Here is a 27,832-nt window from a genome sequence, read left to right as displayed (position 1 = left end):
AGCTGGGCCCTCTGCTTCAGGATCTCTCAGAAGGCTGCAATCAAGGTGTTAATCAGGGCTGAGGGCTGTGATCTCATCTGAAGGTTCAATTGGAAAAAGATTCTCTTCCGTGCTTATATGGATGTTGGCAGGATTCCATTCCTTCAGGGCTGTTGGCCAGAGGCCACCCTTAATTCCTTGCCATGTGAGCCTCTCCAACATGGCAGCTTGTGTCAGCAAAGCTAGCAAAAAAGAGTCTGCTAGCAAGATGAAAGTCACAATTCCTTGTAACCTAATTATGGACGCGACATCCCATCACATTTGCTGCATTCTATTATTAGAAGCAAGTCACAAATTTCACCCATACTCAAAAGGAAAGGGTTTGTAGGAGGGCGTGAATATCAGTAGAGGGCATCATTGGGTCCCATTTTAAAAGCTGTCTACCACATACCACTTATTTATTTATGATATCTTAGGCATTGTTCTAAGCCTGTCTCATGAAGCTTCTGTGGTGAGGAGAAGGGCAAAAATGAAAAAAAAAAATCAGTAAAATGTACACTATGCTTGCTGTTGATAACTACCACTGAGAAAAAGCAGGGAATGGTGGTAGTATTACTATTATGATTATTATAATTATTATTACCTACTTGGAAGCAGGGAGATGTCATTTAAAATACAGAGCCAGAAAGGTCTTATGGCCATCCCAATATATTGACTCCACCCCAGTTGCTCCCCCACCCCCATTTGATATGTGTCAAGATTGAGGATTCTAAGCAGGTGGAACAGCATAAACGAAACAGAAAGGTACCATGAACACACAACACAGCACAGTGATTAGAAGCTAAATTCTGGGGCTAGCGCATCTGTGATTAAATCCTAGGAGTATGACCCTTGGCAGTTGTGCCTCAGTTTCTTCATCTGTAAAATAAGCATAATAATGGTACTTAGCTCATAGGGTTTTTGTCACTTAATACTTGTTAGAGCACCTAGAATAGTTCCTGCACATTGATGCTGAGATACTAAGATCCCATCAAGAAGAAAAAGCAAATTTAACAGAAAAAAGGATATAAAAGAAGGATATAAAAAGAACTACCAATACCATCTCATTAAAGACCATGGTTTCTGAGCTTTAGGGAAAAAATAACCCTGAGTCCTTATGAAAGTAAATATGGTGGGCTGGCCTGGTGTCTCAGACGGTTGGAGCTCCGTGCTCCTAACTCCAAAGGCTGCCGGTTCGATTCCCACATGGGCCAGTGGGCTCTCAACCACAAGGTTACCAGTTCAATTCCTCGAGTCCTGTAAGGGATGGTGGGCAGCGCCCCCTGCAACTAAGATTGAACGGCACCTTGAGCTGAGCTGCTGCTGAGCTGCTGCATGGCTCAGTTGGTTGGATCGCGTCCTCTCAACCACAAGGTTGCTGGTTCAACTCCTGCAAGGGATGGTGGGCTGCGCCCCCTGCAACTAGCAACGGCAACTGGACCTAGAGCTGAGCTGCACTCTCCACAACTAATACTGAAAGGACAACAACTTGAAGCTGAATGGCACCCTCCACAACTAAGATTGAAAGGACAACAACTTGACTTGGAAAAAAGTCCTGGAAGTACACACTCTTCCCCAATAAAGTCCTGTTCCCCTTCCCGAATAAAATCTTAAAAAAAAAAAAAAAGAAGAAGGTTAAGAAATCATAGATAACAGAGGGTATTTGGAAGAAATTATCAGTAATTCAATTATTCTATACCAAAAAGGGCATTGTGGATAAATGGATACCACTTTTCATAGGCTTATTTTACTGTACTGAGTTCAAAGAATTTCTATTTTTTCAGAAAGCCTTTGGGTCATGCTATTTCTCAGTGTCAGTGAATCTGGATATTTTATTTGTTTCTTGTAGTTTTATTTTGTGGAAACAGGTTTGTTTCTCTTCACAGGCCTTACTTGCCCTACTTAAAATGGAATACAAACTCTTCAGAATAGTTTGCTAAGGATTAAGGGAAAGGGCAACTATTGTGTTAGAATAAAAATTAACACACTTCATATTTTTAAAAGCAATATTTAAGGACAAACATAAATAATAAGAGATACCCTGTTTCCCCGAAAATAAGACCTAGACAGACCATTAGCTCTAATACGTCTTTTGAGGCAAAAATATTATATTAAAATGAGACCGGGTCTTATATTAATTTTTGCTCCAAAAGACATATGAGATCTGATCTTATTTTCAGGGAAATATGGTAAATTAGATGAGCCTTGATTTACTGCTAACCTGTGAAGAATAACTTGGACTCCTCTTCCAGAGCCTTTTCCTCTTATTAGCAGCAATCATGGCAGCAGCAAGTGGTCCTATTACTGTTCCCGAGGAAATCTGGTTACTGCTGTAGCCCAGGAAGTCATGGAATGATGGGGTATAAACTAAATCGCAAGGATTCAGGGAGCAAGTGGGTGACGAGGAAGCAGAGGCAACAAGTCAGGACGACTCCTTCTTGAATTTTAACATTCAAGGAAAGGAGAAATAAGATAATAGTTTGAGGGTCACCAAGGTCAAGAGCTTTTTGTTTGTTTGTTTTTCAGGGTGGAGAGACCTGAGCTTATTTGTTGGCAGAAGGAGCCCAAGGAGAGGGATAAAATGAAGATACATCAACGAGGCAATAATTAATAGTGCAAACTCCTAGAGGGTGGGAGGGGACACCCACAGAACGATTTGGTTTGTTTCATTTCGTTTTAGCTTTCTTTTTGTTAAGCTTCCCAAGGAGCTCTTAACAGACAGGTAGGAGTGAAGCCACCACCTCCCCTGACGGTGGAGCTGTGCTGTCTGCTCAGGTCCTCTGGATTTCTTGCAGCCACCTCTAGGGAGTTTCTCTGAACAGCTCAGCAAGGAGATGCTCCTCTAAGTGTGATGCACTGCGTTCGCCAGGCTTTGGCGGAATTTAGCACATGCTAAGGCTTGTTCATACCAATGTTCTTTGACTTTGGCTATCCCTTTCCCCTTTATCTTCAAGAGCTGGCTCTTCAATCACGCAGGTATAAGAGTGATAGAGCAAATGGGTGGGGAGAGGACAGCATGATAACCTGAATATTGTTAATTTTTCCAGAGTTGAAGAAAGTTCCAAACAACATCCCTCCAGATATTGTTAAACTTGACTTGTCAAACAATAAAATCAACCAACTCCGACCCAAGGAGTTTGAAGATGTTCATGAGCTAAAGAAATTAAACCTGAGCAGCAATGGCATTGAATTCATAGATCCTGGTAAGTTCCACAGAACAGCTCTGTACACTGGTGACAGACGTTCTCTGGGTTTTTCTATGGCAGCATTTATAGTAAATACAATTTAGTTTTAAAGAAACTAAATAATAAAAAGTTTGAATTTAAATTAAACATGATGTTTAAATTAGACTTTGTTTGGCATTCAGAGAAATATTTGCCAAAATGTTGCTTTATGAAGTATATACTAATATATATTAGTAAGCAACAGTTATTTAATTTGGTCCAAATAAGAGTGTTTTATAAAATTCAATAAAAAAAAAATATGGCTAGTGGTCAATAAAATGCTAAACATGTCATGATTTTTTGCCCTTTAAATTGTTTAATGGCAAGGAAATGTTACAGAATAACTGCCAAGTTACATAAATTAACTTTTTTGTTAATATTTGTGATCCCGGAAAGAACTGTCAGTCGATGCAAGCTGCATGGGCGTTTTCGTTAGTTGTTTTCTGTGTGTGTGTGTATGTGGCGGAGTGTGGGCCACGGACCCACCTTTACATGAGAAAACGGCGGCTGCCACATTTGGCAGGCTATACATCTCCTTCTGTCTCAGGGTTGGGCTATGATTTTGCTCTTGAGTGACAGGGATTGTTTGGTAAAGGTCCATCTGTTTTCACTTTGCTGACCTTGGACAGCTCTACCAGGTCAGGTCACACCCAGCCCAGCTTGTCTAGCACACACTTTAAACATGTAGTGATTTTTAAAGGGAAATTTAGACTTGGCATTTTCTTTGCTATTCATTAAGTTCCAAGTTGTTTAAAATAGGACTTTAACAACTTGTTTAAAGTAAATTTGAAACAATCTGCTAAGCACCAAGTTCATAATTAAGATAAAATGTGCTCAAACCAGAGCCAGTTGTATTTTATCTAATCCTAGATCAATATCAGTTCTCTTTTCCATCCTTCAAATCTCTTCTCCATTTTCTAAGCAAAGCCTCTGGCAAAAGCGAAAGTGGTAAGTTAAGTACACCCACAGGAACTGAGAATTACCTGCAATATTTATCAGATTTGTAACATACATAATACATGTGCCTTCACAGTGCTACTTCAATTTGAAAAGTCCTGCCTATAAAAATTATTAGTAATAATCATTAATAATGCAATGTTAATGTCATAAACATTTTGAGTGCAATTCTGCTTTCCTTAACAGTAACTTAATATCATTAATAGATCGTTTAAGATTTTAACATTGTAGGAGTGAAAATTGAAAATGAATGTTCTAGAACTACAAAGGCATATTTTAATATTAATAACATCTTTCTGAAGTATTAAGAAATCATAACTTTACACATTTCCCCAGGGAACAGCAATATGCTACACTTATGCCTTAGCCTGTACAGATAGTATAAACTTGGGAGTATCTTTAAATAGTGAGATCGAAAGCAAATTTCATCTCACAGTGAATAAGAATACTACAGAAAGACCCTTCTCAGAAACGAAGCAATCACGGCATTAATGTGCCCATCAGTCACTGGTAATCAGTCTCCACAAAGCCAGGCTCGGGGTGAAGCCTCTGGAGGTGGGGACCCTCTCATTGGTTCCATGAGAACCAATGAACCACAAGACAAGCAAGCCCAGTCGTAGGCAGGTCCCTGGGCAAGTAAGTGTCTAACTTCCTTCTGACCTTAGCTTACCAACCAACTATCTAAAGTACCCATGCAACTGAGTTTTAGAGCTATCTCCAAAAGAGACTAAATGTTATTATATGGGCTAAGTTAAATTTACTGAAGTAGTGAATAATGGGGTAACAATGTTTTAATTATAACAGAACTGCATTATGTAAAGAAAACAAGAGAAAAAATAAGAGAAGACAATGCAGAGATAGATAACAGTGCAAAATGGGCTTGTTTTACTTCTAGTGACATTTTTCCCTCATCAGTTATGAAATTCCCATAATTGAGGATTCCTTTTCCACCCTTAGGATTGCCTAAGGGCCTTTTAATCTTGTTTACTCCATGTGTTTTCCTTGCTGACACACACTGTAAACTGTGTTGTTAGCAGCAGTATTCTTTTTCTCCTTTGTTCAATTCAGTCCCAGGAAATCCAATACCTACCAAATGCCAACCACTTTTCTTGGTATATGTTCTGGAACAAAAAAGTATCTCAGCACTTAAATAAGTCAAAATGACCTAAAGAAGTTTTAAAATAAAAGATCTTCAATATTTCGGGGCCTCTGAGATGAAACACTGCCAAAGTAGGTTTACTTTAACAACTTACCCTGCTAGGTACACAAATGCAGTGAGATCCCCCAATCTTTAAAAAGTGTGAATAACAATCTCATAAAATGCCAGATACTGTTGCAGAAAAGGGAAAGAGACACCCTAGTAGGGGTTTCACCTCCTTTAAGAAACAAGTGAAAACTAGCTTTTCCAAAGTGCCTGGAAACATATGGTTTAAGTAACAACTATAGTGCTTTCAAAATAAAATCTAGGAATGTTTACACATGCTTTCAATCTGAAGGGCTGACTTGTTTTAAGAAAAGTAAATTGTTGAGATCACTGGCCCACAGAATGTTAGCAAATAGGGGGGAAATGCAGTATCTTTAGAACTATCATTAGAAGGGCTCACCTTTTGCTCCTCCCCAGCCTCCTGTTCTCCCCCACTCTGTATCCCCAATTATTTGCTTTGCACCAAAATTGAAAGAATTCTTTTTTTTATTAATTTTATTAGGGAGTATTGGGGAACAGTGTGTTTCTCCAGGGCCCATCAACTCCGAATTGTTGTCCTTCAATCTAGATGTGGAGGGTACAGCTCACTGGCCCGTGTGGGAATTGAACCAGCAACCCTGTTGTTCAGAGCTTACACTCTAACCAACTGAGCCATCTGGCCACCCTGAAAGAATTATTTTTATGGGGAATTATGGGTTTTGTCAGAGAACAAATGATATGAAAATGTTTGATGGTATTGGTGTGAGAGCATGTTTTCCAAATGCAAAATAGGGGCACTGTATGCTCTATCATTTGAAAACAGCAATGAGATGTTTGAAATAGAAACAACATATTTGAAATTAGGATTGACCGATAAATTCTAGGGTATCTGGTCAGTCCACATTAACTGAAACAGGGATAACCTAGGTCTATATTTCTTTACTCTTAAAGGGGCGGGAGGAGCCTTTTGTTGTCTTATTTTGTGTTACATGTTTGATATTTAGTTATCCACTCTCCAGCAAAACTAAATACATACAGATTCAAAGCTAATAGTATCATAATGTGACAATACACAACCAGATATTTTCAAATTGTTAAAACTATTCTGGTTTGGGGCTCTATAGGAATATAATTCTCTCCCCTAAAACCAAGGGAAAAAAAAGTGTTTTCTAGGCATTTTTCAGAGTTTACTGGTATCCCAGGGAGCTATCAAATCATCACCAGACACATTTTTTTTTCATTTTTTATGCACTTATGTCTTATGTTTGAAATATTTTCCTAATTCATGCTTTCTTTTGTGGCATCTTTCCAGTGAGTATTAAAAAAAACTCACATGAGCTCAAAATACATCTTTCAAAAAGCTAACTTAAAACCGATTTTTCATATAAAATGTTGAGTTCTAGTCAATTTAATCAGGATGAAAGCTTTGAGTAAAAGCACATTTCTGAATTTCTTACTTAGGTATGTGTACTATTAGAGAAATACAATTAAAACCAAAATCTTCTCCCAACACAGAAATCCTCTCCACAAAGATAGCAGAGAAAGAAAATACTTTTATTATTGAATAAACATTAAACTAGAATATGATGTACATCACAGGCAATCTGCTAAGAGATTGCAAAGACAGCAAGAAATCTCACCCTTACACATAAGCGAGCAGATACAACCCAAGGCATACATGGTTTCAGGGTAAAGGATACCTAGTGCTTAGGTTAGAGGACTTGACACCACCATTTGTCACACATGGTTCATCCTAACTTTACCTGGTAATTGAAGTGACCCATTGTGTTAGCCCATTGGCTTTATTAAGAGGAAAACAAACTTCTACGTCTATGACAAGAGGTAGTTTTGCAACCTGGAACAAGGCTCTTACACTCTCAAAGAAGCTGGGAAGTAGGGGTGCTATCTTTCTTGATTACATTTCAAGGAGAGGGCTCCCAGCTCCTTGAGAAAGACGTTTCTGGCTCATAAAGCTGACAGAAAGCCTTGCTAGTCTTCTAAAGGACATGCATACATTTCAAAGAGAGGACAAAGCACTTAGAGGTTTTCTGAAGTGATCCAAGAAAAAGGAGGGGAGGGAAATTCTTTCCTTTATTTTCAACGGTTAGAATTATCTCTTATTTTTCATTTCTATTGTCCTTATAATACACCATACAGTTGCACGTAACCTCATTACTCATTGGTTTAATAAATATTTTCTGTTTCTAGCTGCTTTTTTGGGACTCATACATTTAGAAGAGTTAGATTTATCAAACAACAGTCTGCAAAACTTCGACTACGGAGTATTAGAAGACTTGTATTTTTTGAAACTCCTGTGGCTCAGAGATAACCCCTGGAGATGTGACTACAGCATCCACTACCTCTACTACTGGTTAAAGCACCACTACAACGTTCACTATAATGGCTTGGAATGCAAAATGCCTGAAGAGTACAAAGGGTGGTTTGTGGGGAAATATGTTCGGAGTTACTATGAAGAATGTCCCAAAGACAAATTACCGGCATACCCTGAAACATTTGACCAGGATACAGAAGATGATGAATGGGAAAAAATACATAGGGATCACACAGCAAAGAAGCAAAGTGTAAGAATCACTATAGTGGGATAACTTAGAAATTCTTCTGGTTGCAACTAGTTTTATATTTGCTATACTGGTGTCATGAAACCGACTGTTTACATTTCGATTAATTGTGCTGCCTATTTATGCAGGGTTATCCAGTTAAAGGAAGGTTTCTATTAATATTGTTGTTATTGTTATTGTTATTGTTATTATTATTGTGGCAATTATAGTAATCAAGGGAATACTCTCTTCCTGCTTGCCTGCCTGTTTGCAGAACAGCCTTCGGTGATGATTCCACACTGATAACCTGCATACATTGGGTCCTAAGGATGGCATTAGAATTTCAAAATGTCCTGTATAACTGTTTTTACTACTTTTTGAAAATAATAAAAAACTGTTCATTTTTACATGCCTTTTGATCGATGCATGTTTATATGCAAACATAATCAAAATGAAAAGATACAAATGCTTAGTAATAATAAAATATCATTATCTCCCCTCTGAGCCCACCTTCACTTTTTTCCCAGTAAGTCAGTTTATATATTGAATAAATTTCCATTCCCGATTCTTGTGCATTCCAAAATGAGGTCCCGGTAAAACCCAAATCAACTACTCTTCATTGATTCTTGCAAAACTGTCAAGCTAGACATGAAAGAGAATTTTCACAAGTAATAAGTAGAAAATCTGAGAATTATGTTGGAGGCTGCTCAGAAGATGGGACTCTGAGAAGCAGTTGTACATGGTGTGAATCATGAGCCCTGAAGAGGTATAAACATTAGTGAACATGGAAACAGAACTGGTTTTTCAATAACATTCAGACTAGGAAGACATCTGTCAGTGGGGGAGGGGACTGAGCCCATCCTGCTAAGCTAATATGTCAAGGAGCACAAAATAAAGGATGAAGTTAGGATTCAGGGTCAGGATTTGGGATGAACAGAAGCAAAGAGGAAGTAATATCAGAGGCAAATGAGGGAGGAATTGGTGCCAGCAGAAGCCCCATCATTTGGGCTCGAAGGTTAAAATTAGCTCACTTACAGAAATAGGTCACCAGAAAAAGAGGAAATACCTAGCAACAGACCCCATCAGTTTGCACTTTGATAGTTGGCTGTACTACTAGAAAGAAAAAGAAAACAAAAAGAAGTATGCACATATCCCTAAAAGTCCCACTTTTTCTTTTTTGCACAGGTTTCCTTTTCACATGGAGTTGAATACATTTTCATTTCTTATATCAAGGTATTGCTACAAAGTTTATCAACTGGTCTTATTTTATCCTTGCAAACTTCCTAAAGCGCAGAAAATGGTAGCTGACAAATAGCAATGAGCATTTCTTAAGCACCTATTAGATACCAGACACCATGGTAAGGGCTTCATGTAATCCTTTTTACAAGATAACTTTTAAGTTTAAGTATGGTTGGTATTCAGTATCATATTAGTTTCAGGTGTATAATATAGTGATTTGACATTTTTATACCTTACAAGTGATCACCCTCCCCTAATTCTAGAAATTATCTGTCACCAGGCAAACTTACCACAATATTATTAACTACATTCTCCTTCACATTTTTATTTTAGGTGTCGATGATGCCCCTTTTTCCCTACAATTGACAGTCTAAGAATTTTACGTATCCTATTTCTAATTCACCAAAGATCCCTCTGAGTTAGGTGATATCTGCCTTTTCTAGATGGGGAATCCAAGGCTTAGAGTTTAGGTAACTTGGACAAATGCACAGAGCTGGCAGGTGGCAGAGCCAGGACTCAGGTCCACCTGAGCCCTTTCTGCTGTGCAGAGCTGCAAAGCACCCTGGAAGTTACTCTCGGATATGGATGCCTTGCATCAGAACTTCGTTTAATCTGTATTAAAAAGCCTATTTGCTTGTCTTGGAACTTTGGGCCTGAGGAGCAGGTTTCAGGTTTGGCACACACCCAGGGGCCTAGAAAGCTGCTCTCAGGGAACAGAGGCCAGTGGATGCCATCTTTGCTTTCTCCCTCTACTTTGCTATAGTTCATTGGTATTGCTCAGAAACAGCTTATATACTTGTCTGGACCCCCGTTTTTTGCCACTGCTGTCCAGGGGACACCGCCATACTGCCTGGCTCCGGTGGGCAGTGAGGCTTACACTTGTGGTCCCACAGAACTATATATATTTGCTGCTGCCTGAGGGTCTGGCTTCCAATCAGCCTGAATCTAGGTGCTGACTGAGGTCTTGCTTTTTGGGACACTGACAGGTCTTGGCACACCTTCAACTACTGGGATCTATTAAAAATAATAACAATAGGCTGCGTGGACAATCACAAATGTTTGAGAGACAACCAAGAGCTAAAGAAGGGTTGAACAACAAGATTCATTTCCATATACTAGGCCGTACCTTCAAGACTGGGAGAGGTAGGCATATAATGCCTAAGAAACAATACAGAAAGTCATGCAAAATGAAGAAACAAAGAATGCTTCAAGTGAAAGAAAAGAGAAAACTCAGAAAAAAACCTTAACGAAATGGAGATAAGTAATTTTCCTGGTAAAGAGTTCAAAGTAATGGTCATAACCATGCTCACTGAACTCAGAAGAAGAGTGGGTGAACACAATGAGAACTTCAACAAAAAGACAGAAAATAGAAAAAAGTCATAAAGCCAAATTGAAGTCATAAAGCTGAAGAATACAATAACTGAACTGAAAAATACATTAAAGAGGTTCAAAGCAGACTAGATGAGGCAGACGAAAGCATGAGTGAACTCAAAGACAAGACAGTGAAACTCACCCAATCAGAATAGCAAAAAGAAAAAAGAATGAATTAAAAAAGTGAAGATAGCTAACATACCTATGGGACACATCAAGAACACTAACATTCACATTATAGGAGCCCCAGAAAGAGGAGCGAGAGAAAAGGGCAAAAAAAGTCTATTTGAAGAAATAACGGCTGAAAACTTCCCTAACCTAGGGAAGGAAACAGACACCCAGATCCAGGAAGCCAAGAGAGTTACAAATAAGATCAAAACAAAGAGACCCACACAAAGATACATTATAATTAAAATGTCAAAAGTTTTTGTTTTTTTAAAGGAGAGAATCTTAAAAGCAGCAAGAGAATTTTAGCAGAAACTGCAATTCAGAAGGAACACAATATATTCAAAGTGTTGAAAGAAAAAACTTCCCTCCAAGAATACTCAGCCCAGCAGAGTTATAAAGATTTGAAGTAGAGATAAAGTTTTCCAGACAAGCAAAAGCTAAGGGGGTTCATCATCACAAAATCAGCCTTATAAGAAATGTTAAAGGATCTTTAAGCTAAAAAAGAAAGAGTGCTAAATAGTAACAAGAGGAGAGGTACAAGATGTTGAGGTCGGAAGACCCTGAACTAACCTCCTCCCATGAAAACATCGAATCTATACCTATAGACAGAGCAATTCCCCCTGAAGAAGTACTGAGAGCTGAGTGAACAGCTTCTGCACAAAAAAAAAAAAAAAAAAAAAAAAAAGAGAGAAACCATATAGAAATGAGTAGGAGAGATGGAGACATGGTATTGTGGGAAATGCACCCCCAACACACTGACCTGTAGTAGGGGGGGATCACTGAGGAGCCTGCACAACGTCACCCACCCTGGGACATAGTGACAAAACAGTGGTTTTGCTGCACAATATGGGAAGGAAATCCATTTACTAGTCCTAGAGCATCTGTGAAATGGGAGGGGAACTGCAGGAACTCTCTCTGGTATTGCCATTTGTTGCACTGCCCCCTCCCACCACACACACCTTGATCACAATCCAGGTGCTCTAGTCAAATGGCCAAGGCTATCCCAGTGTGCCCCAGGACCCAGGCCCACACCAGCTCCACAGCTCACCCCTAGGATTCCCCATGGCTCACACCTGTTATAGCTACAGCTCTCACCGCCTCCGAGCTTATTCCCAGGACTTCCCGTAGCACAACCCACTTCAGGTATAGCCCCAAGCTTTAGTGTGGCTTGCCCCTGGGACTCCCTGCAATACCCACTCCAGTTAAAGATCCAGGCCCTGGCAGAGCTTGCCCCCATGGCTCCCCTCAGCCTGAGCCTGCTCCAACTATAGCTCCAGCTGGCCTGCCAAGGCCGTCCCAGGGCCACTTGTCCCCAGCACTACCTGCAGCTTACACCTGCCCCAACTAAAGCTCCAGACCCCAGTGTGGTTTGCCACTGGGACTCTCTGCAGATTGAGTCCACTCTAACTACAGCTTCAACTGGCATGTCACAGCAGTGCTGGATGGGTTGTCCCAAGGACACCCCATGGCTCACACCCACTCTAGCTAAAGCTCCAAGCCCCAGAAGCTTGCCCTGGATATTCTACATGGCTTATACCCACTCAAGACTGACAAGGAGGACCCAGATTGGCTTGCCCCTGGGTCTCCCTATGGCCTATCCCTGCTCTAGCTCCAGCTCCACCTGGTCTGCCGAAGACCCCTGACACATGCAATCTACAAAGGGGAAGCTCCTAAACAAGATCAATCCTTCAAGACCAGGAAAGCTTGCTGTTTTGCCTAATTTATAGAAACAAACACAGAGGAACAGCCAAAATGAGGAGATAAAGAAATATGTACAGATGAAAAATGAGAACAAAACCCCAGAAGAGAAAATAAGTAAAATTGAGATAAGTCGTTTACCTGATAAAGGGCTCAAAACAATAGTTTTAAAGATGCTCAGCAAATTCAGGAGAGAAATAGATGAACTCCATGAGAACTTTGACAAAGATAAAAAAAATGTAAAAGAGAACCAATCAGAACTGAAGAATAGAATAACTTAAATGAAAAATACACTAGAGGTAATCAAGAGCAGATTAGATGATGCAGAACAAGTCAGCAAGCTGGAAGACAAGGTAATGGAAATCACCCAATCAGAATAGCAAAAAGAATTTTTAAAAATGAAGATAGTTTAATGTACCTCTGGGACAACATCAAGCATACCAACATTCAACTCATAGGGGTCCAGAAGGAGGAGAGAGAGAGAGAAAGGGACCAAAAACCTATCTGAAGAAATAAAGCCCAAAAACTTCCCTAATCTGGTAAAGGAAACAGACATCCAAGTCCAGAAAGCAGAGTCACAAACAAACAAAAAAACAAACCCAGAGAGACCCACAACAAGATATATTATAATTAAAATGCTAACAGTTAAAGGGAGAATCATAAGAGCAGCATAAGAAAAACAGCTAATTATAAATGAGAGATTCCCCCATAAAACTAACAGCTAATTTTTCAGCAGAAACTTTGCAGACCAGAAGGAAATGGCACAATATATAAAAAATGATAAAAGGGAGAAAATCTGCAACCAAGATTACTCTACTCAGCAAGGTTATCATTCAGAATTAAAGGTGAGATAAAGTTTCCCAAACAAGCAAAAGCTAAAAAGGAGTTCATCCCCACTAAACTGGCACTACAAGAAATGTTAAAAGGACTTCCTTATGTGAAAAATTAAAAATACAACGTAGGAAAGAAAAAATCTCATTGATAAAGGCAAACATTTAGTAAGAGTAGTGGATCACCCAATTATAAAGCTAGTGTGAAGGTTAAAGAACAAAAGTAGAGAAAGCGTATGTAATTAGAGTAACAAATTAAGGGTTACATGCACACATGCAAAAAAAAAAAGTAAGATATGTCAAAAGCATAAACGGGGGGCAGGGGTGATTTAAAAAATGTAGTGCTTTTTTGGGCAGCCAGATGGCTCAGTTGGTTAGAGCGCGAGAGACCTCTGAACAACAGGGTTGCCGATTCGATTCCTACATGGGCCAGTGAGCTGCGCCCTCCACAACTAGGTTGAAGACAACAAGCTGCTGCTGAGCTTCCAAAGGGCAGCCAGATGGCTCAGTTGTTTCAAGTGCGAACTCTTAGCAACCAGGGTGCCGATTCAATTCCCGCATGGGATGGTGGGCTGCGCCCCCTGCAACTAAGATTGGAAACAGTGACTGGACTTGGAGCTGAGCTGCGCCCTCCACAACTAGATTGAAAGACAATGACTCTGATTTGATGGGCCCTCAAGAAACACATTGTTCCCCAATATCCTGCAATTAAAAAAAAAAGTAGTGCTTTTAGAGTGTGTTCAGACTTAAACAACCATCAATTTAAAATAGACTGCTATAAAGATAGTTTGCTATATATGAGTCTCATGGTAACAACAAAACAAAACACTATAAAAGATATACAAAAAAAAGAAAGAAAGAAAAGAAAAGAAAAGAAAAGGGAACCCAAACAAATCACTAAAAAAGTCATCAGTTTACAAAAAGAGAGAGCAAGAGAAGAAGAAAGGAATAAAAAAGAACTGCGACAACGAGAAAACAATTAATAAAATGACAATAAGTACATACCTATCTATAATTACTTTAAATAAATGCTCCAATAAAGAAACATAGGGTGGCTGAATGGATAAAAAACAAAACCCATGCATATGCTCCCTACAAGAGACCCACTTCAGGTTGAAACACACAGAAACTGAAAATGAAGGGACGGAAAAAGATATTTCACGCAAATGGAAATTTAAAAGAAAGCTGGGGTAGCAATACTTATATCAGACTAAATAGACTTTAAAACAAAGACAGTAACAAGAGACAAAGAAAAGCAATTCATAACGATAAAAGTATCAATCCAAAAACAGGATATAACACTTGTGAACATCTCCACACCCAATGTAGGAGTACCTAAATATATAAAGCAAATATTAACAGACATAAAGGGAGAGATTGAGAGTAAGACCGTAATAGCAGGGAACTTTAACACCACACTTACATCAATAGATCCATTATTCAGACAAAATAAACAGAGAAACAGTAACCTTAAAAGACACATTGGATAAGATGGACTTAAGAGATATTTATAGAACATTCTACTGCAAACTAGCAGAATACACATTATTTTTCAAGTGCACATGAAACATTTTCCTGGATAGACCACATGCTAAGCCACAAAACAAGTCTCAGTAAATTAAAGGAGACTGAAATCATATCAAGCATTTTCTCTGATCACAATGATATGAAACTAGAAATCAATTAGAAGTGGAAAAGCTCAAACAAGTGGAGTCCAAACAACACGCTACTAAACAATCAATGGGTTAATGAATAAATGAAGGAAGTAATAAAAAAAAATCTTGAAACAAATGAAAATAGAAACACACTGATCCAAAATCCCTAACACAGCAAAATAATTCTAAGAGGGAAATTCATAACAATACAGGCCTACCTCCAGAAACAAGAAAAATCTCCAACAATCTAACCTTACACCTAAAGGAACTAGAAAAAGAAAAACAGAGTCCAAAGTGAGTAAAAGAAAGAAAATAATAAATATCAGAGTGGAAATAAATTAAATAAAGACTAAACAACAACAACAACAAAACAATAGATCAATGAAACTAAGAGCTGGCTCCTTGAAAAACTAAACACAACAGATAAACCTTTAGCCAGACTCACCAAGAATAAGAGAAGGCCCAAATAAATAAAATCAGAACTGGAAGAAGAAAAGCAAAAAACAACACCACAGAAATACAACGGATTATAAAAGACTACTATGCACAATTATACAGAATACCAACAAATTGGACAACCTAGAAAAAATAGATAAATTGCTAGAAACATGTAATCTTCCAAGACAGAATCAGGAAGAAACAAAACATGAACAGAAATAGTAGTAGAAACAAAATTGAATTAGTAATCAAAAATCTTCCCAGAAACAAAAGTCCATAACCAGACAACTTCACTGGTGAATGCTACCTAACATTCAAAGACAATTTAATACCGATCCTTCTCAAACTCTTTCCAAAAAATTGAGAAAAGGGAACACTTCCAAACTCATTTTATAAAGTCAGCATTACCCTGAAACTGAAACCAGACAAGGATGCTACAAGAATATTATAGGCCAATATCCCTAATGAAGATAGATGAAAAAATCCTCTGCAAAATAATAGCAAAACTAATTCAACAGCACATTAAAAGGATCATACACCATGATTAAGTGAGACCTATTCCTAGGATTCAAGGATGGTTCAACATCCAAAAATCAATCAAAATGAAACACCACATTAACAAAACGAAGGCTAAAAATCCTATGATCGATCTCAGGTGCTGAAAAAGCATTTGACAAAATTCAATATCCAGTTATGATAAAAACTCTCAGCAAAGTGGGTATAGAGAGAATGTACTTCAACATAATAAAGGCCATATATGACAAACCCATAGCCAACATCATACTCAATGGTTTTAGAAACCTGATAGCTTTTCCTCTAAGATCAGGAACGAAACAAAGGTGCCCATTCTCCTGGTCAGAGCAATTAAGCAAGTAAAAGAAATAAAAGGCATCAGAATTGGAAAGGAAGAAGTGAAATGGTTGTGTCATGCAGATGACATGATATTGTATATAGGAAACGCTAAAATTTTCACCAAAAAATTCTTAGAACTAAATGAATTCGGTCAAGTGGCAGGATACAAAATCAATATATAAAAATATGTTGCTTTTTTGTACATTAATAAAAAACTACCAGAAAGAAAAATTAAGGAAACATTCCCATTTGCAATTGAATCAAAAAATAAAACACCTAGGGATAAACTTAACCAAGGAGGTAAAAGACTTGTACACTAAAAACAACAAGACCTTGATGAAAGAAATTGAAGACACAAATAAATGGAAAGATATTCAGTGCTCATGGATTGGAAGAATTAAATATTATGAAAATGTCCATACTGCCCCCTAAAATATACAGATTCAATGCAATCCCTATTAACATTCCAATAACATTTTTCACAAAAAGAGGGCAATCTAAAAATTTGTATAGAACCACAAAATACACTGAAATCCAAAGTAATTATGAGGAAGAACAACAAAGCTGGAGGCATCACACTGATTTCAAACTATATTACAAAGACATAATAATCAAAACCATAAAAACAAGCACATAGATTAATGAAACAGAATAGAAAGCCCAGAAATAAATCCACTCACATATGTTCAATTAATTTATGACGAAGGAGCCTAGAATATTCAATGGGGAAAAGACAGTGTCTTTTAAAAAATGTGTTGGGAAAACTGGATAGCAACAGGCAAAAGAAAAACTGGACCAGTGTCATATACCATATAGAACAATTAACTCAATATGGATTAAAGACTTGAATGTAAGACCCGAAACCATAAAACTCCTAGAAGACAACATAGGTGGTAAATCTTGACATGGTCTCAGCAATGATTCTTTTTTTTTTAATCTGACACTGAAAGCAAAAGGAACAAAAAGAAAAATAAACAGTGAGAATATATCAAACTAAAAAAGCTGAACAGCAAAGGAAACAATCAACAAAATGAAAAGGGAACTTAATGAATGGGAGAAAATATTTCCAAATCACATATCTGATACGAGGTTAATATTCAAAATATATAAAGAACTCATACACTCAATAGCAAAAAGAAAAAAGAAACAATCCCATTTAAAAATGGGCAGAATAGACATTTTCCAAAGGAGACATACCGATGGTGTACAGGTACATGAAAAGATGCTCAACATCACTAATAATCAAGGAAATGCAAATCAAAATGAGATATCACTTCACACCTGCTAGAAGACAAGAAATAACAAATGTTGGTGAGGACGTAAAGAAAGAGAACCCTTGTGCATTGTTGAAGGAAATGTAAATTGGTACAGCCACTATGGAAAACAGTGTGGAGGTTCCTCAAAAAATTAAAACTAGAACTACCATATGGTCCAACAACCTGTTCCTTGGTATATATATATACATATATATACATATATATACATATATATGTGTGTGTGTGTGTGTGTGTGTATATATATATATATATATATATATATATATATATATATATATATAAAAGAAATGAAATGAAAACACTATCTTGAAAAGATATATGCACCCCCATATTCATTGCAGCATTATCTACAATAGCCAAGATATGGAAACAATTTAAGTGTCCATCAACAGATAAATGGATAAAGAAAATGTGATATATATATACACTGGAATATTACTCAGACATAAAAAAAGAAGGAAATCTTGCCATTTGCAACAACTAGAATGGACATTGAGGGCATTTTGTTTAGTGAAATAAGTCAGACAGAGAAAGACAAAACCCATCGAGATCATAAATACAGAGAACAGATTGGTGGTTGCCAGAGCTTGGGGGAGGGGAATGGGGGGTGGAAGAAATGGGTGAAGGTGGACAAGAGGTACAAACTTCCGGTTATAAAATAAATAAGTCCTGGCAATATAATGTACACTATGGTGATTATATTATAGTTAATAACATCGTATTACATACTTGAAAGTTGCTAAGACAGTGTATCTTAAAAGTTCTCATCACAAGACAAAAAAATTTTGTGACTGTGTATAGTGACAGATGTTAACTAGACTTATTGTTTTGATCACTTCGCAATGTGTGCACATTTTAATCATTATGTCATACACCTGAAACTAATAACTCTGTATGTGAATTATACCTTAATAAATATTTTAAAAAGCTAAAAAATATCTATTTAATATGTATAGGAAACCAAGAGAATAGGAAGCTGGAAGTATTGCCAGAGCTGATGGTTCAGGAAATGACTCTGGATTGTGAAGATCTAACCACTCTGCCCATTTTACTAGCAGTTTGGGTCAGGGGTAAAGACTGGAGATACTGGTTCTCAATATAAATCTTCACTATGAGGTATTAAAGGCAGCTGTTAAATGTGAAGTGTTATGAGAGAGATGGAGTAAATTCACTTATTGTTCATGAGTGTTCATGAGTGCAGAATATTAAGGATACGAGACCCGAAACAGCCAAAAGTTGATGGTGGACAAAGCCTAGGTGGGACCTCAGTAAGAGACAAAAGCATGCAGTGGGGACATAAGGAATCTGGAGAGAAATGAGGAGATTAAATCTGATTCAGAGAAAGGCTCCAAGTTACCCCCTAGTTTAATATGAGAGGTTAGTTAGGGATTTTATTGGTTGATTTTCATATTCAGTATCATCCTCCTGGGATCTATTGAAAATAAAGCTCTGGAACACATCGTAAAAGAATTTGGTCCAGACCATCCAAAAGTAAGTAAGTTGAAGTTGCAAATATCTCCCAGGGTTTAAATAGAAGTACATTTTTGTAAACTTAAGATTTGCCCCCTCTTGTACCAGAGCTTATACTTTTTCAGGAAAGCATAGTTGATCAATGATGAAATGAACAATTAATTAGGTACTTCCTCTTCTGCCAATTTCTTACTTGATAGTTTAATAACTTTTGACCTTCCGTTTGTTCAAAAGATAATGAAGTTCAGGAGATTAAAAACATTAGTTATTTTATGGTAGTCAAAAATATGATAATCCTGAGAGCTACATAATTGAACATGTATATATTTGGATAAATACTTAAGTTTTTTCTTTTTTTCTTTTTTTAAACTTTCCTGCTAATCATAGGATTCTCTGATTTTTCTGAAGTAAATAAAATTTACTGAAAGCTGAGGTCTCCTGAGTCCTAAAACTGAGTCAGTTCTGACCTAATGCCTGGTTATTGGGAAAGATTCAACATTCAACAGTTCAGATTTTTCATTTACTAACCATTCCCTCCTCTGGAGCTTACACCCTGGATCAATTAATGTCTGTTTTTGAGAAATCTGAACAAGTCTCCTAATCTGACAAATAGAAGCAATTCAATAATGAGACTCTACTTGCCTAAATTCTGTGATACATCGAGGCTCCTTTCTGCAGGAGGTGGGGTGCTGATGAGTGGAAGGGGATATAATATGTGACTAACAAATTAGTATCAATGCTAAAATTAGTAATAATAACTCACGTGGTGGTGGGCAAACTAGAAAATTAGTTCATAAATTATGTTCAAAAAATTTTCAGTATTGTATCCTATGAATTCTAGAAACATAAACATGTAATCCTAGAGGTATTCGCAAGTCAAAGCTTCTACTGAATTGCTCTCATCTTGTCAGTGGTTGAGTGGGTGGAGAAAAACTGCCAACAGTCAAGTGGGGCTTTCCATCCCTATTATATCTGTCTTCCTCAGATCCAACAACACGGCTGCTGAACTTAGAAATCACTCTCTGTACCCTTGCCAAATGTTTGCTCAAGTGTTTTAGCGTACATATACGTGTGAAAATAAATAAAGGAAACTTCAGTTAAAATGAGGTTCAGAAGGGGGTGCTCTCACACATATACCACTCATTACAGCCCAGAAAACCCAGGAGAAGAAGGAAGATAAGAATTGTTCTGACAAGGGAGGACATTTTTCTCGCAAAATTCCTTCTCTTGCTTTTAAAAAAAGGAAGGCAGATCCCTCTTGGCCCAGCAACAACATACTAATCACTGCGTGCAGCCAATGAGAAACTGCCACAACCTCGAACTCATTCTTTTTGAACTTGTGTTCAAAAAAACACTCTCCAATTTCCTTCTAAAAACCTAATAAAAGGTAACCTTCTCTTTGTCTCTTTGGACTTGCCTGTGGCTCTCGAATTGCAATTCTCTGCTATTCCTGAAAAACACATTCTGCTGGCAAAATAACTGGCTATTTTATTTTTGAGGTCAACACACACTGCAACTCTCACAATATTGTAACAAGCATTTCCCTGCCCTGCCCTCATTTTCCTTTTAAACATTTTGAGATAACATTTTAAAATTCATTCTTCTAAAGTTGTTGAAAACATACGGATTACAAGTACAACTCTTGTTGAGGCCATTCAGCTAAACAGCCCAAAAGATCAGCCAATATTTATCTTCAATCTAACAAGCAGAAAACCAAACTTCTTTCCAGAAATGTGTGTAATTCTAGACACCCCAACAGATGAATTGACCTTAGCTGTGAGGGGAAATTAAAAACCTGAAACATCTCTGAGATTGGCTTTTTATCTTTGATATATTCATGGTTGCTGGAATACAAACTGATTTTATTAAACAATCTTTGGCAAATAAAAAAATATCACAATGATGAGATAGGTATTACATTTACTTCCTTTAAAAAATCAAGGTCTACTCAGGCTTGCATGCTTAATTGTTTCTATGACAAAGACATTTCTACTAAGAATTACATTTCCAGATAAATACAAAATAAAATATTTTTAAAAGATATCAAAAAATTTAAAGTAAGACAATATTTTTAGGCTATCTTGAACCTCAGCTACAAATACAAAATATACGATACATTTAAGATATATCACTATCTGATATAATGAACAAATGGTCAATATGCCCATTGCATAGTACAGAATTTGACATAGGTATTTTGATTATTTGACCCCCTATGTATTCCCTACACAAATTGCAACTTCATGTTGCCGATTTCCTCACCATTCTGAACTTCCTAGGGGACTTTGTGCTTAGGCATCAGGAAAACTCTTTATGTTGAAGCAAGTAACAAATCCAGAAAAATTAAAAAAAAAAAAATCTAGGGAAGTTTATAACTGTAAATGCCTATATTTAAAAAGAAGATATACCTTAAATCAATAGACTTACATCTTAAGAAACTAGAAAAAGAAGAGCAATAAAACCCAAAGCAAGCAGAATAATAAAGACTGGGGTGGAAATAAACTAAAAAATAGAAAAACAATAGACAGAATCAATGAAAATATAAGTTGGTTGAACACCCATATTCATAGCAGCATTATTCACAATTGTCAAAAGTGAAAGCAACCTAAATGGTCAGTGATGGATGAATAAACTGTGGTATATACATCCAACGGAGTATTATTCGCTCTTAAAAAGTTTGAGGTTTTTTTGTTTGTTTGTTTGTTTTTGTCTTTTGTTTTTTGTTTTCTTGCTCTTTGCTCATTTGCTCTTTTTTTCAGGGTAAGAAAAATCCTCAGTTAAAAAAATTTACTTTCCAATTTTAGTTGACATACAATATTATATTTGATTCAGGTGTACAACATAGTGATTGGACATTTATATACCTTATGAACTGATCATCCTGGTAAGTCTAGTATCCATCTGAAACCACGCTTGGTTACAATATTGACTATATTCCCTATGTTGTACATTCCTGTAACTATTTCCATAACTGGCAATTTGTACTTTATAATCCCTCTCAACTTTTTTATCCATCCTCCCAAACCCCCCTTTCCTGGCAACCATAAATTTGTTCTCTGCATTTATGAGTTTGTTTCTGTTTTCTTTGTTCATTTATTTTGTTTTTCAGATTCCACATATCAGTGAAATAATATGGTATTTCTCTTTCTCTTTCTGACTTATTTCACTTAGTAAAATATCCTCTAGGCCCATCCATGTTGTTGCAAATGGTAAGATTTTATTCTTTTTTAATGGCTGAGTGATATTGAATTGTGTATATGTACCACTTTTTTTTTTTAAGTTACTTAAAAGCAACAGAGACTAGTTTTTTTTTTTTTTTTAATTGGGGAATATTGGGGAACAGTGTGTTTCTCCAGGGCCCATCAGCTCCAAGTTATTGTCCTTCAATCTAGTTGTGGATGGTGCAGCTCAGTCGCAGTCTTCAATCTTTAGTTGCAGGGGCCACAGCCCACCATCCTTTGCGGAAATTGAACCGGCAACCTTGTTATTAAGAGTTTGTGCTCTAACCAACTGAGCCATCCGGCTGCCCCTCCAGCAGCTCAGTGGCAGCTCGTTGTCTTCAGTCTAATTGTGGAGGGTGCAGCTCACTGGCCCATGTGGGAATCGAACTGGCAACCCTGTTGTTCAGAGCTCACGCTCTAACCAACTGAGCCATCCGGCTGCCCCTGTACAACTTCTTTATTCATTCATCAATCAATGGACCCTTAGGTTGCTTCCATATTTCAGCTATTGTAAATAGAGCTGCAATGAACATAGGGGTGCATATATCTTTTTAAATTAGTGTTGTGGACTTTTGGGATAAATATCAAGAAGTAGAATTGTTGGGTCATAAGGTAGTTCTACTTTTAATTTTTGGAGGAACCTCCATACTGCTTTCCATAGTGACTACAACAATTTGCAATCCCAGCAACAGTGCACAAGTGTTCCCTTTTCTCTATATCCTCGAACCCTTGTTTGTTGATTTATTGATGATAGCCATCCTGATAGGTGTGAGGTGATATCTCATTGTGGTTTTTATTTGCATTTCTCTGGTGATTAGTGATGTTGAGCATCTTCTCATATGTCTATTGGCCATCTGTATATTCTCTTTAGAGAAACGTCTATTCAGGTCCTCTGCCCACTTTTTAATTGAATTGTTTGTTTGTTTGGTGTTGCGCTGTATGAGGTGTTGTTGTTTTTTTAAATAGATTTTGGATATTAACCCCTTATCAGATGGATCATTGGGAAATATCTTCTCTCATTCAGTAGGATGTCTTTTCATTTTGTTGATGGTTTTCTTTGCTGTGAAAAAACTTTTTAGTTTGATGTAGTCCCATTTGTTTTTCTTTTGCTTCCCTTGCCTGAGGAGATATATCAGTAAAAATATTACTAAGAGTTATGCCTGAGAGTTTACTTCCTATATTTTCTTCTAAGAGTTTTATGGTTTGGGGTCTTACATTTAAGTCTTTCATCCATTTTTAGTTTATTGTTGTATATTCCATGAGAAGGTGGTGCAGTTTCACTTGTTTTTTTGTGTGTATCTGTCCAGTTTCCCCAGCACCATTTTTAAAAATAGACTTTTACCCCAATGTAAGTTCTTGCTTCTTTTGTTGTAGATTAAATGACCATTTAGGCATGGGTTTATATCTGGGCTCTCTATTCTGTTCTATTGATGTGTGTGTCTGTTTTTATGCCCATACCATGCTGTTTTGATTACTATAGCCTTGTAGTATAATTTGATATCAGGGAGAGTGATACCTCCAGCTTTGTTCTTCTTTCTCAGGATTGCCATGGCTATTCGGGGTCTTTTATGGTTCCATATAAATTCTAGTATTATTTGTTCTCGTTCTATGAAAAATGTCATTGACATTTTGATAGGGTTGCATTGAATCTATACACTGTTTTTTGTAGTATGGACATTTTAACTATATTAATTTTTCATATCCATGAGCATGGTATATGTTTCCATTTATTTGTATCTTCTTAATTTCTCTCTTCAATGTCTTATAATTTTCTGAATACAGGTCTTTTAATTCCTTGGTTACATTTATTCCTAAATATTTTATTATTTTTTTGATGCAATTGTAAGTGGGATTGTTTTCTTAATTTCTCTTTTTAATAGTTTGTTGATATGTAAAATGCAAACAATTTCTGAATATTAATTTTGTATCCTAAAATCATTTATCAGGTCTACTAGTTTTTTTGGGTGGAATCTTTGGGGTTCTCTATATGTTGTATCATGTCATCTGCAAATAATGACAGTTTTACTTCCTTCTTTCACATTTGGATGCCTTTTAGTTCTTTTTCTTGTCAGATTGCTGTGGCTAGGACTTCCAGCACTATGTTGAATAAAAGTGGTGAAAGTGGGCATCCTTGTCTTGTTCCTGATTTTAAAGAAAAAGTGTTGAGCTTTTCACTGTTGGGTATGTTAGCTGTGGGTTTGTCATATATGACTTTTATTATGTTGAGGTGTGTTTCCTCTATTGCCATTTTGCTCAGAGATTTTATTATAAATGGTTGTTGAACTTTGTCAAATCGTTTTTCTGCATTTATTGATATAATCATATGATTTTTATCCTTCATTTTGTTTAAGTGGTATATCACATTGATTGATTTGCAGATATTGAAACAGCCTTGCATCCCAGGAATAAATCCCAGTTGATCATAGTGTGTGATCTTTTTAATGTATTGCTGAATTTGGTTTGCTAACATTTTGTTGAGGAATTTTGCATTTATATTCATATATTGGCTATAATTTTCCTTATCAGGGTAATGCTGGCCTCATAAAATGAGTTTGGGGGCCTTCCCTCCTCTTTAATTTTTGGAATAGTTTGCAAGGGATAAGTATGAATTTTTCTTTGAATGTTTGTTAAAATTCACCTGTGAAGCCATCTGGTCTAGGACACTAATTTTGGGGGAGTGTTTGATTACTGGTTCAATTCTGTTAGTAGTTATCAGTCTGTTCATATATTTTGTTTCTTCCTGATTCAATCTAGGAAGATTGTACATTTCTATGAATTTATCCATTTCTAAAAGTAAGGAAATTCTGAGAAATACTACAACTGGGGTGAACCCTGAAGACATTACACTAAGTGAAATTAGCCAGTCACAAAAGGGCAAATGTTATATGAGTCCATGTATATGAGGTGTCCAGAGTATTCATATCCATAAAGATAGAAAGTAAAACAGTGGTTGGCAGGCTGGAGGGAGGGGATATACAGAGTTAGTGTTGAATGGTTCAGAGTTTCAGAGAAAAAGTTTTGGAGATGGATGGTGATGATGGTTGCACTACAGTGTGAATGTACTTAATGCCACAGAACTGTGCACTTAAAATGGTCAAAAGTGGTTAATATGGTCATTTTTATGTTATGTATATTTTACTACAATTAAAAAAAAGTAAAAAGTTTGTTGTTTGAAATGATCAACAAATTGACAAACCTTTAGCTAAACTGACCAAAAACCAAGAAGGAAGACTAAAATTTCTAAAATCAGAAATGAAAGTTCATACTTTACTATTTGCTTTAAAGGAATAAAATGGATTATAAAAGAATGTTATAATGTAGTGAATAATATTTTTAAACCTATGTATAGTGTCAAATGGGTACTAAACTTACTGGGGAGATCACTTCATAAATTATATAAATGTCTAACCAATATGCTGTACACCTGAAAATAATATAAAATAATATTGAATGTTAACTATAACCAAAAATTAGTCATGGAGAAATAAAGTACAGTATAGGAAATATAGTAAATAATATTATAATAACTAGTTATAATGTCAGATGGGTAATAGACTTATTGGGGTTATCACTTTGTGAGGTATATAAGTGTCTAATCACTATGTTGTTTTATACATGTGAAACTAATAAAAAAAGAATACTATGAACCCCAACAATTGATTATTGAAATTATATTACCTACACAGAAGTGACAAATTCCTAGAATATACCAAGTACCAAACTTGACTGAAGAATAAACATAAAATCTAAATAGATCTATAACAGGTAAAGATATTAAATCAGCAATCAAAAATCTCCAAAAAAGAAAAACCTAGGACTACATGGCCTCACTGGAAAACTCTGCTAAACATTTAAATAATAATTGTCACTGATCCTTTTCAAATTCTTCCAAAAAACAGGAGAAAACACCTCTTAGCTCATTCTATGAAGCTAGTATTACCCTGATAACAACTTCAGACAAAGACATCACAAAAAAGAAAACTACAGACCAATATTCCTTTTAAATATACATGTAAAAAGCACCAATAAAATGTTGGCAAATAGAATATAGCAACATATTACAAGGATTATACACCATGAACAAATAAGATTGATCCCAAGAAAGCAAGAGCAGTTCAACATACAAAAATAAATCAGTGCAATACATTATATTTAAGAGAACTTAAAAAGTTGTCAGTTAATGCAGAGAAAGAATTTTACAGTATTCAACACCCTTTATGATAAAAACAAACAAACAAGCAAACTAGGAATTTGAGGAAACTTCATCAACCCAATAAATGGCATCTAAGACAAACCTGCAATTAACGTCTTACTTAATGGTGAGAGACTGGAAACTTTCCCTCTAGATCAGGAACAAGACAAGGATGTCTGCTCTCACCACTTTTATTCAAGACTGTATTGGAAGTTCTGGCCCGAGCAAGGAGGCAAGTAAAGAAATAAAAGGCAGAATAGATATGGGTTATGGGGAGGGGGATGATGAAAATGTTTTGGAATTAGATAGTGGTGATGGCTGTACAACATTGTGAATACAATAAAAACTAAATTTTACTCTTTAAATAGTCAAAACTTAAAATTTTTAATTGTGTGAATTTTATCTCAATTAATAAATAAATTGAAGTTTCCAGAGATACAAGCCCTGCCATTTCTTAGAAACTCATTTTACTGTTCAATCACCACTGCTATCATAAAAATGTTAGGTCAAACCAAAACCTCGAATGTCACATCTTGAATCTATTTTTTCTAAAAACCATAAATTTCTTTAATAGTATATTTTTATATATTTTTCTATGTATAGATATAAAATATATATTCTATATGTATTCTATATATATTCTCTCTATATATATGGATATATATGGGGGGGACAGATAGTGTTTTGGTCGCTAATACATTAAGGTTTATAATTATTTTGTTTACTTTTATTACTAAAATAGCAATAAATTGTTCCAAGATGGCATACTAAACACGTTTCAGCTTTCTTCTCCTGACCAAATTCCAAGAAATAAGCATTTTTTTTCAAAAACCTATAATATTCTTGGAAAACAAAGCAGAATGGTCTTGGTGGATCAGAAATTAATAGTTCCTAAAAATCCAAAGGCAGACATGACCAGATTGAATGAAGAATGTGCAGAAGATGACTGCTATAAAAGTGGGAATAACATTATATCTCTCTATGTAGTGTATCTGAGAAATTACGATATAATAATATTAACACTATTCTCATTAAAAATATGAAAAATAGGAGTCAAGAATAAGACAAGATGGACGCATATCCCTGCTATTGAAAATAAGAACTAAAATACATAAGAATAGAAATGAATGAAAATAAAACTATTAATATTTCTAGATGGTATGATAGTCTACCTAGAAAACCTAAAAGAATCAACAGACAAACAAAAAAATCAAGAAGAGAGTTTAATACTTGATTATATATCTTTCATCAGCACCAGCAATAACCAATCAGAATTAATCCATTTTGTATATTTTATTTCTTTTTTCAATAAAAAAATACAAATAAAGTTGAAACTCCTTCTGAGCCTGTTCCCCATTTCATTCAACTCTCTCCAACTCAGAGGTAACCATTGTCTTGCATTTGGAGTTTTTCATTCCCATGCATGCTTTTTATATTTTGCTCTGTGTGTGTGTGTGTGTGTATGTCTTTAAATATGCATA

At 36.2% G+C, this 27,832-nt stretch overlaps 2 protein-coding genes across 3 annotated transcripts in view; one reads left to right on the top strand and one right to left on the bottom strand.

The window, feature by feature from the left end:
• LRRC17 (leucine rich repeat containing 17) overlaps window positions 1–8,293 on the top strand; it is a 32,075-nt gene extending 23,782 nt beyond the window's left edge. The window contains exons 3-4 of the mRNA XM_019744538.2: window positions 3,066–3,221; window positions 7,591–8,293. Coding sequence (XP_019600097.1) covers window positions 3,066–3,221; window positions 7,591–7,988 — 554 coding nt within the window. The 3' untranslated portion in view covers window positions 7,989–8,293. The remainder of the gene's footprint in view (window positions 1–3,065; window positions 3,222–7,590) is intronic.
• Window positions 1–27,832, bottom strand: part of FBXL13 (F-box and leucine rich repeat protein 13) — a 230,582-nt gene that overhangs the window by 109,503 nt on the left and 93,247 nt on the right. The gene's annotated exons all lie outside the window — the stretch shown is intronic.

Source organism: Rhinolophus sinicus, linkage group LG09, assembly GCF_036562045.2.
Source record: "Rhinolophus sinicus isolate RSC01 linkage group LG09, ASM3656204v1, whole genome shotgun sequence".
Classification (NCBI taxonomy): domain Eukaryota; kingdom Metazoa; phylum Chordata; class Mammalia; order Chiroptera; family Rhinolophidae; genus Rhinolophus; species Rhinolophus sinicus.
The sequence above is the reverse complement of the archived record's forward strand: the minus strand, read 5'-3'. Positions and strand labels throughout refer to the sequence as shown.